This window comes from Triturus cristatus, chromosome 11, assembly GCF_964204655.1.
Source record: "Triturus cristatus chromosome 11, aTriCri1.1, whole genome shotgun sequence".
Taxonomy (NCBI): domain Eukaryota; kingdom Metazoa; phylum Chordata; class Amphibia; order Caudata; family Salamandridae; genus Triturus; species Triturus cristatus.
In genome coordinates, this window is record NC_140594.1 from 394,314,536 (window position 1) to 394,325,685 (window position 11,150).

An 11,150-nucleotide genomic window follows, 5' to 3' on the forward strand; every position below is an offset into this window, starting at 1 on the left:
GGAGTGACCCTTGCCCAAGGGGCCACTCCCCAGCACATTGGCCCAGTGGGCCGATTTTTTTAAAAATAATTAAATTCTGCCCCCCCCCCAGGGGGGCAGACAAAGTCATTAATAATGCCCCCAAAAGGGGGAGCGACCCTTGCCCAAGGGGCCGTTCCCCCAACCAACAAACACTGGCCAAATTAAAAAATTAAAAAATCCCTGGCGCTAGTGGGCATTCCTGCTGCATGACCATGCAGCAGGAATGCACAAAAGAGGCATCGAGGGAAAAGAAAAGCCTTTCCTTTCCCCTGATGCCTCTTTCGTTTAAATCACCCCCTCCCCAGCCCCAAAACGTACTTCTTTGTTCACCGACGCGCAGGACACAAATGTATTCCTGCGCGTCGGTAAACAAAGGGAACCCTTAATGGCGTCAGCGCGCCTTGCGCGCTGACGTCATTGATGACGCGGAGGGGGGGGCGGGGGGAGGCAGGGGAAGGTCTTCCCCTGCCTTCCCCGTAACAAACCTGCCGATCGACCACCCACGGGGGGAGCGCCAGCACTTCCCCCTGGGTGGGTGTCATGACGAGCTGGGCTCGTCATGAGCACACGGCGACGGTGTGCCATGACGAGCCCAGCTCGTCATGAGCACACAAGGGGTTAAAAGCTGTCTTTGATTCAGTTCCACTAGTATTACTATGGCAAAAACTTGCAGGAGGGGGTATTCCCTGTAAGTAGTTGGATGCTATAATACTCCTGTATACCAATACTTGGGTTCAGGTCAAGTTAAGTGACGGTTTTATTTTGTCTCAAAAAATTGAAATTTGGGATGGCCTTAAACAAAGCTATATACTTGCACCTTGTCTTTTTAAGCTTTTTATGTCTGACCTCCTACAGCACCTTGAGCCTATCAATGCCCATCCTCCTAAACTTCCTGCGGTGCATCTTAGCTATTTACAATACTCTGACGATACGAATTTGTATCTGACCCTGACTCTTTAGCAAATAATTGTTGGTGTGAAATAATTTGTGCTGTCTACACAGATGCCTGGAGTTCCCATATTTTAACATGCCTTCAGAGTTTTGATCTGCAGTCAGGGTTTCCAGGAATGACAATGCCCAGTTTAAAAAAATAAAAAGATTAAAATGAATTTACTTAAAGCAGATTAGGCAGCTTTAGTGGCAAAAACGCATGCTTGGTCAGTAATTCACTTTCATCAGTCCTCGAATATTCAGCCCTATTTGAAGGCCTATTTCTCGGCTCGTATGAGGGAAAAAAAACTTAAAATTAAGGCTTGGCATATACCCAACTGAGGAGGGCACGCCGACCTGGATACAACAATGGACAATTACTGAATGTAGATTGTGCGGGTGGCCGTGTGAAACCCGATTATATATTGTGTTTGTGTTTTCTAAATTGCTTAAAACACGTCGTGGATTACTAAAACCTTTATTCCTTAAGGCTGGGGTAAGATCAGCATGCCAAGCCCTTATTTTATGTTTATCAGGTGCGTTGATTCCATTGATATGTCAAATGATAAAGTTTTTAACTATTGCTGAAAAACTGCTGATGTTTGTAGTTTAACTTAATTTATAACTATTGTTAAGGGATATTTTAATGGTTCAGAAAATATAAGGTTACTGTTTTTCGGCAAATGGTACTTTGAATGTCTGTGCAGTTTGACCCAATGATTCTGTTTTTCGGCAACTTCTTTACTCAAGCTCTAAAGAATATTTGAAAGCATAGAGGGACTATATTGTTCATTTGCATGATGGCACAAAATGTTTACAGCTCTCGCACCCAGGCACTTTATCGCTCACTTGCACTATGTCACATCATGTTTACAGTTTTGGTTGCATATTTTGGGGAACTTGATCATTGTATGTTATTTGTTTTATGACTAATGAACGACTGTGATGAAACATTTGAACATGTGGTATCAATGTTGCAGTATGGCATGTAACCATAGAATATTTTTTTTGTGTGTATAGTTGTATGTCAATTAGCAAATTAGGGAAACGAAAAAGGACCTAGTTAATAAACAGATCAAAAGGATCTATGAACTGTTTTTATTCATGATACTAATGTTTTAATTACATGGTTTTTATTAATCAAGCAATAAAGATATACTTGACTTTTTACTTTTTTACATGAAGCAACAATAGCAAATTATTTTTTTGTAGCTTCTTTGCGACATTACTAATTTGAAGGTTTCAGTCGAGGAGTGCTAGGGTGTGCCGGTGGCGAACAACCTGGTATTAACATTTTAAAAAAATTAAATAGATTTTTATTGTTTTATAAAACAAGAGCACATTTTTACAGGTAATCATGCACAGTCATGTAACAGCACATAAGTGTCGTTAGCCACCCTATGAGCAGATTTATCCCTCCCCTATCGTGGTTTTGTGTGAAAAGGCATAACATATGCATTAACTTGAATGTACTCCGGCAGCTATCTTATTCGATCTGTCTAAACAAGAGGTAATCAATGTCCAAGGTGCTAGTCAACATGGTAGGAAATAAATCTCGACCTCCCCCCCCAACATCCCCTTGGGCGTGCCATGACTGAGTCAGTCTATAAATGTCAATATAGGAAATGGTACATGTTAATGATGAAGGGTATCGACCCATGGCAATATATATTGTCTAAGCTTTTAGGACTCCCTCGAGAGTCCCTGCCCCAGGGAATCCATCTGGGTCGAGAGATGGACTCACCACATCAGATGGAAGTGTCACATACAATTTCAGGGGGTATCTGGTGTTTCCTCAGTGGATGGGGTATCTGGCTGTTTCAGCTCAGTCACACATTGCTTCCCATGCCCTGGCAACCTCAATGGATCCTCAACCTTTTCTAGTGCCTCTCAATTGTATAGCCTCTTCACAATCCGCCCAGCGTATGACCTCTCTTTTCCACCTCTCTACTGAGGGCCCCCTCTGGGATTGCCAATGTCTGGCAATCTCCCTCTTAGCTAAAATGAGTGCTATGTCCTGAAATTTGCTAGTCACTTTGGTCTTAGATGTGTGTGGGAACCAATGCCTTAAACCATGTCCCGGGGTATAGGGGCCCGCCCTCTCAGTCACCTCTGCCAGGGCATCCGTCACTGTCCTCCAAAAAAATCCCAGTCCGGGCAACTCCAAAACAGATGGAGAAAACCAGCCCCTATCGCTTCACACCGTAGGCATTGAACAGTATCTGTCTGAAAATATCTGTTTATCCTGTCAGGTGCAATGTATGCCCTGTGGTGTATGTAGAAGTTTATTCATTGGAACTGTGCATTTCTTTAGACTTTAGGGGAACGCTCCACCACATCATTCCATACTTTCTCTACAATAGGGACCCCTAGGTCCTCCTCCCATTGGAGTCGCAGAATATTAAGTGTGGGTAATGCCTCATCTCGAAGACGATGATATAGACACATAACTGCTTTATAAGTCCCAGAAGAGGCAACCAGGTATTGGCATCCCCCCCGAAAGTGGAGGTTCAGCAAGGCCTGCCCCCCAGTGGTCATGAACTGCCACAGCTAGGGCTCTATGTAACTAAAAGTGACCCTGTGGTAAATCATAATGTTCTCAAAAGTCTTCGAATGGCAGCAGGGAGCCGTCTCCAGAGAGCACTCTGATGGTTGTTACTCCGGCCTGCCTCCAGACTCTCATCTCACCACAGTCTTCCCCATGAGGAAGTTCCAGTAGAAATTCCAACAGAATTTCGGGGTGTATGGGCACCTAGTTTTCAGCTTTTGTAGGCTTCTGATCCAGCACTTGTGAAGCACTCTAAATTTGAAGCTATCCCCTGTCCCTGGGGTGGGTAACCGTGACACGATGCGGGAAAGCAACCGAAGGCTCAGAACTGCAGGGTCCAAGTGGTCCATCTTGCTGACCTTCCCAGTCACCCACTGGGTGAGCCACTGCAGCTGCGCTGCCGAATAGTAACCCTCAAAGTCTGGGAGTGCCAGGTCGCGCACCGTCCTGAGTGGTGGTTAGCGCCACTCTACGCCTACCGAAACTCCAAATAAAGGTTGTTATCAATGATTGTAGACTGCAAAATATTCTAGCCAGAATCCATACCAGGAGAATTCCCAAAAAGTATAGTAACCTGGCTAAGGCCACCATTTTCAGGAGGGCGACTCTACCAGTCACCCATAGGGGGACGGTCGCCCAGAACTCCATGTTCATCTTCACACACTTGATATCCCTCCGGCATTCCCCTCTAACAGGTCCACCGTGTCATGGTATTTACCCCTAAATATGGAAGACATCTAGATTCCCACATCACATCTCTCACCTCGGCCGGTTTATCTCTGCCCGCCGCTGTAGGGAATATACAGGATTTTTTCCAGCTAACTGATAATCCCGAAACTCTTCCAAGATGTGCAAGAAGCTGTCTTTCGCCTTCAAAATCCTCCCCAACATATTGGAGGAACAGCAGTAGATCATCAACATATAATGCAATGTGATGACGTCTACCCATTACCTCCAAACCCTGGTATGGAGTTCCTGTTCAAGTATTAACATTACATATATGTTAAGTGTAAGTCTGGAGTAAGACAAAACACTCACAGAAAATGCTTTGTGAATTAGGCCTGGATATTCAGGAGTAATTCAGATCCAAGACAGAAATAAGACACATCTACTCACAAAAAAGACATTGGTGGGCCTCCACGATGCACTGCCGTATGGGACTAAGGTCAGTGGCTGGCTCACAGGCAAAGTGAAGCTACTTCTGAAACACTGCAGGCTTCAGCAGTTGGGGCGGTGGTGATAAACAGTGGGTTCTGAAGGTGGTTTGTGGTCAATCACACCATATTACCTTTTTTGCTGAAGTCTGGGACCACAACCTAAAGATGGTGTAGCCGAAGTCAGGAATATACCAACTAGTGCAGGGCAGGTTGGTAGATGCTATTCCCAATTCCAATAGAGTAATGCAAAGAAGAAGGGTGGACTTATACTTGCATAGTGAGGAGTCAGACTAGAGAGACGTTATTAGCCAATGTAGAGATGGGGCAACAGGAGGAAAAGGAATTCCAAAACTTGACAGTCTAAAATATCAATGAAGTCTCGAGAGGAAACGATCACACAGCACCCACAGGGACTTTGCTCATAGAGACCTTTTCTGTTCTTCAGGCTGCATCAGTGACCCTCACCTGAACAAGCACAGGACCACAGAAACAAGATGACCCTTACAATATGTGCAGCGCCTCTCTAGATATTGAATGGGCACTGCGTAACTTCAAAACATAATGTATTATTAGTCCTCTCTACATCATAGGCATGGAGAAATATTCCTACTACTTCCTTGAAATAAACTGTGTACTACAATATATACTTCTGTGACGCGGTAATGTTCCTAAGAGTTTCTGTAATGAAGTGCTACCGCAGCTAATTCAATGACTTCAGTCTGATACTTCAGGTTCAAGGAATACATAGAAGTAAATGACTGGGGCCTCATTTCCAAGGTAATTTGCAGTTACATTTGCAAACGGCTTGATTTAACAGTGCAACGTATGCACGCAAGAAGCCTGCACTGTACATCCATTTGCTCATGTGCAATGTCACCTAATGATGGTGAAATATTGTGCATGGCTGAATGCTACCACTGCAGTAGCGACTGTGCTTTCCTGGGTGGAAATTCCCTGGAAAGTTTGAGAACTTCAAAAAACTTAAAGGTTTCATCCTGTTTCCACCATGGAGATGGTAGAAGATCCATTTCCAGGGTGGAACTAGACATGCAACACCCTCACAATGGGTGAGGATGTAGTGTAAGGGTTTTCCCTGAGAAAATATGTACAACTGCATTAATGCCTCTACATAGTCACAAGTGTGAATTCACAAACATTTTTCAGGAATATACTTGGAAACCTGTGACTCTTTCAGATGGCTGCGTGTGTTCTAGGAAAGCTTTGTGAATTCCTTCTATTGGGAATTCTGCACTCCCACAAGGTTGTTTTTACTTTTACTCATACTATGAAGCTCCAGATGTTCAGACTGCAGACCTTTTGCCAGCTAAAGAAGTAGAAGAAAAAATTGAATGTAAGCTTTTATTAGTGCCCTAAATTTAGCTATGAGGGCTAAATGTGTCCCTAATGGACTCTCCAGTTGACTAATTAGATATGGCTTATATTGGTTCCAGTTGCTGGCATATTTAGTGCCAGGTGTAAAAATACATATGTCTCAAATGAATGCAGTAGAAACATTTGTAACTGCTCAACAGACATGTAAATTCATAAGGGGTCCTATTCAAAATAGTGTATATAAAAAATGCATTTGTGTCAGCATCTGATGATGCTTCACCTGAGGCTGTGCCCAGGATCACCCAGTTTGAGCAACAGGTAGGTGAGAAATGCATCTTAGGTTGCCACGTTTCACAGTAAGCAATGTTCCTACCAGACGGTATTAAGTTCGTGTTTCCAAATTAACATCACATTTTGAACTCTCTTATTTAGGATACTAACTATATCTCACCTCTCTCTCTCTCTCTCTCTCTCTCTCTCTCTCTCTCTCTCTCTCTCAGAGTCATCGCATAGCAATAATCAAGGGAAAAGGATTTCCAAACAGTGACGCAAATTACAGAGGATGAAATACAATATTACCCAGACTGAAACACAATTTTTTTAAACGCTCAACATGCTGTACTGGAGCAAACATCTTTGCTCAATACCAATAAGGAACTGGAGGTCCAGATCTCTGTTACAAATCTTTCTCACAGTGCTTGTGTTTCTGATATTATTATTCACCTGGTTTCTAAAATCGCACTATTATGATCAGCTGTTAGGTACAGCATTGCTGATTAAAAAGCAAGCAATGTATGTAGTTGAAGAATTTATGCCAGGATATGAGACCAACTTTCTTAACAAATTAAGGAATCTTGCACCTCCAGAGGATGCTGGAGTGGGGAACAGCTCTAGGACCCAATCCAGCAGAGACACAGGGAACCAAAGGGAACCCCATTTCAAGTACATCATCAAGGAAATTGACAAGTGTCAAGACAGCCATCCATTTCTGGTATTCTTGGTGTTCTCCGCTCCTGGTCATACTGAAGCCAGGCAGGCTGTTCGGGAAACATGGGGAAATGAAACCTTGGTACCTGGCACCCGAATTGTCCGCATCTTTCTGTTGGGTGTTACACATGAGTCCAAAAGTGAACTCCAGCAAGCGATCATGGCAGAGAGCAGGCAGTATCATGATATTGTCCAGCAAGAATATCTAGACACCTACATGAACTTGACTAATAAGACCATGATGGGCATGAAATGGGTGGCATCATACTGTCCGCATACCTCCTATATCATGAAAGTTGATTGCGATGTCTTTGTCAACACTGAATATTTAGTCCATCATCTTTTAAAGCCAGACATGCCTGCCAGGCAGGGTTACTTCACAGGTTTTCTAATGAGAGAGGAAAAACCAAAGCGGGATAAGAATAGCAAATGGTACATGTCGGTGGATCTCTATCCAGACAACCGATATCCAGTGTTTTGTTCTGGCACTGGTTATGTCCTCTCCGGAGATTTGGCAAAGAAAATTTTTGACATCTCACTTAGCATTAGACAACTGTACTTGGAGGACGTCTATGTGGGCATGTGTCTGTCTGCTTTAGGGATTGCCCCAGTTGCCCCCCCAAAAGGGTCTGACTTCAATATGTGGTGGGTGCCTTTTTCTATCTGTGAGTACAGTCACCTTGTTACATCGCATGGATTCAAGCCTGCTGAGCTCATTAAATACTGGGACCTGCTCCAGAAGAACAAGAACCCTGCATGTTGAGACAGCAAATAAAACACAGACTGAAGTCAATGCATTCTTTGGAACACTGAAGCCATCAAAACCCACCTACTGTTTTTTATGTGACTCTAATTGAAATAATAAAGTACTTAGAAACTCATATGTCCCTAGACTTCCAGCTAAAAGGCCATCCTAAAATGCTGATTCAGTTTAGAATGTAAGGTTTTGAATCACCATGGCTGGTGGTCTTTAAGAAACAATTTATTTTACTAAGAAGTTATTTTTCTAAAAGAAAAGTAGAAAGCTTGGCTAACTTATATGTATGTTGTGATAATACAGTAGACAAAACACTAAAAGTCACTCAAGGTACTCTGTTTCATGCACATTGAGTCTATAGTGGTATTTTGACACACAACACCCCCAACTAATAAAATAATATTTGTGCAAAGTTTTCGATCTATAATATCACATCCCTATTGCACTGAAGTTATAAACATGATAAAAAAATTAAATCAAGGCATTGCAAGAGATATAAGTAGGCACCTGCCACTGAGTATTTTGTTTGAAGAAAGGAGATGAGACAAAGAATGCAACTTTTGTGTAGGCACACTATTTCCATGACAACATGGCATTCCACCTGGATTCTCACATAGTGAAATATCAGTGCTGCCTCTTTTTTCCTGCTTAAATCATGAATTGAAATACGAAAGCAAAAAGAGTGCCATCTTATAAAAAGTTTAGATGTGAACCTTTGACTGCTAAACTGATGTTTGATTAAACCTGTGGTAAACCGTAAAAACATTCAAAGTGACAAACTAGATTTTTTTAAATTTCAATTGGTAAAGGGAAAGTTCAACTGGTTTTAGAAAGTTGGTTTTGAGTTGTCATAATTATTTTAAGTGAATAGTTACTTGAGAAAAATAAAAAGAATAAATCAAAAAGATATCAGTTGATAAAACCTTTAGGTGTGAACTGCTAAACTGATGTTTAATTAAGACTGTGGTATTTTATGAGATTCTTTTCAAATGCAATTAATAAATACAAATATCCAGTTGAAAGTGGTTCTCAAAGTTGTTTTTAAGTTGACAACATTACTTAAAGTGAATAGTTATTTGAGAATTTGAAAACATTGGAATTTGTAATTTGAAAGTCTCACCTTTAATTAGGAATTTTTAAATAGATCATATTCTCAATTAAAATATTCTTCCTTTCTGGCATTCAATCCATCTTTCATAGTATTTATGGATCTCATGATTTCCCATTGAGTTATCTGTAGCCATCGAGAAGCTGACTTTGCCTCAACAAACGGCTGAATACTTCCAAAGAACAATTTTGCATCATTAAACAACCGGTTATCTTGGGGAACATCACTCCAAGTGGTAGTGCCATAATACTCTGCAGTTCTTATGTCGTTGGATGGCTTATTGGGTGCTCATAAAGTGTTGACAGATTAACACCAGGAATTACCAAAACAGGGGCATGCAAGGTAACCATGGTACATAGGCCATTCGAGTTTGGTGGGAGCAGAACGTACAGTGGTTCTCCACACAGCCAAAAATAGTCCATGAGGCTGGAGGTGCCCCCTTGCAAGTCGACATTATCGACTGTGGCACTGCAGTTGATATTCCTCCATACAATACAGTGCCATTTCCTCTGAAACATAAAGAAACAGACGTTAATCAGACTTGATTGTCTGATGACTTACTGTACTATCTATCCAAGCATAACAAAGAGCATTATAATACGATATATGCGCAAACATTCATACTTCATCCTGACTAGTATCAGCTGTTCCATAAAGACATGACCCCACAGGAAAACTCGATATCAGAAGGCCATTGATCATGGGCATTAACTGACCCAGTAACTTTAAATCCTGGCTTAGGAACACAATCGAGGGGTAAAGGATTTACTAAATAACTATTACACTCAGTGGGCGGGTGTGTTACTCCTAAAATCTCTAAACCTAAGAACATTTGTATCCATTGTGCAGTGTTAGGATGACCTTTTTTCTTCATTCGCGCAATTCAATCCTAAAAATCCTGCCTATCTGTAAGGATATATAATTCTGCTGAAGACTCATATTTTGTGGTATTAATTAGAATCGGTACTACCCTAAGATGTGTTGGCTGCATTCAGGCCTTACTTCTACACAGGTAGAGCTGCAAAAGGAGCAGAGCTGTGCCTGGGGGTGTTTCTTTACTTGAATGTAATGTATCTGATCCTGTGGCATGAGAAATTAAAGAGCAAGCGCAACATGATTCATTAGTACTTTCTGAACCAATGTTTTCCAATCGCATTCTTCTTCCCCCCCTCTTGTTCCATTTACTTTGTGGGCGGCTCTTGGCATGATGCTGGGTTTAAAGAAATGTCTGATAAATTAATCTAAGGTTTTCCCCACCCATGTTCAGGGCAGGGGGGGTTACCATTGTCAGGGTGAAAAGTCCATCAAATTTTGCCTCTCTCCATCTCCGAACAAATTTCTCACAAAAACTTCTTAGCCTATGTGCACAATTGGAAGGTCGACCTCAGAGGTGGCACACTTCTCCTTCCCTTTGGTTTCCTGTTTAGAAATAAACTTTGCAACTTTGGTGAATTCAGAGAGATAAACATGCATTTCATCATTTAGGATATCGATGCGATGTGTTTGTCAACACTGAATATTTAGTCCATCATCTTTTAAAGCCAGACATGCCTCCCAGGCAGGGTTACTTCACAGGTTTTCTAATGAGAGTGGAAAAACCAAAGCGGGATAAGAACAGCAAATGGTACATGTCGGTGGATCTCTATCCAGACAACCGATATCCAGTGTTTTGTTCTGGCACTGGTTATGTTCTCTCCGGAGATTTGGCAAAGACATTTTTTGACATCTCACTTAGCATTAGACAACTGAACTTGGAGGACGTCTAAGTGGGCATGTGTCTGTCTGCTTTAGGGATTGCCCCAGTTGCCCCCCCAAAAGGGTCTGACTTCAATATGTGGTGGGTGCCTTTTTCTATCTGTGGGTACAGTCACCTTGTTACATCGCATGGATTCAAGCCTGCAGAGCTCATTAAATACTGGGACCTGCTCCAGAAGAACAAGAACCATGGTTGTTGAGACAGCAAATAAAACACAGACTGAAGTCAATGCATTCCTTGGAACACTGAAGCCATCAAAACCCACCTACTGTTTTTTATGTGACTCTAATTGAAATAATAAAGTACTTAGAAACTCATATATCCCTAGACTTCCAGCTAAAAGGCCATCCTAAAATGCTGATTCAGTTTAGAATGTAAGGTTTTGAATCACCATGGCTGGTGGTCTTTAAGAAACAATTTTTTTTACTACGAAATGACGAAATTATTTTTCTAAAAGAAAATTACAAAGCTTGGCTAACTTATATGTATGTTGTGATAATACAGTAAACAAAACACTAAAAGTCACTCATGGTACTCTGTTTCATGCACATTGA

At 41.7% G+C, this 11,150-nt stretch overlaps 1 protein-coding gene across 1 annotated transcript; it reads left to right on the forward strand.

Annotated features, from left to right (window-relative positions):
• Nucleotides 1–6,507: 6,507 nt before the first annotated feature.
• Nucleotides 6,508–7,738, forward strand: LOC146784264 (beta-1,3-galactosyltransferase 2-like). The gene has a single exon (XM_085633730.1). It carries the CDS (start codon nucleotides 6,602–6,604, stop codon nucleotides 7,736–7,738), a length of 1,137 nt encoding a protein of 378 aa, XP_085489856.1. The 5' UTR covers nucleotides 6,508–6,601.
• Nucleotides 7,739–11,150: the final 3,412 nt, after the last annotated feature.

Excerpts from the sequence above, each read along its gene's own strand:
- LOC146784264 (XM_085633730.1), top strand. The coding sequence starts at position 6,602 with ATGCTGTACTGGAGCAAACATCTTTGCTCAATACCAATAAGGAACTGG.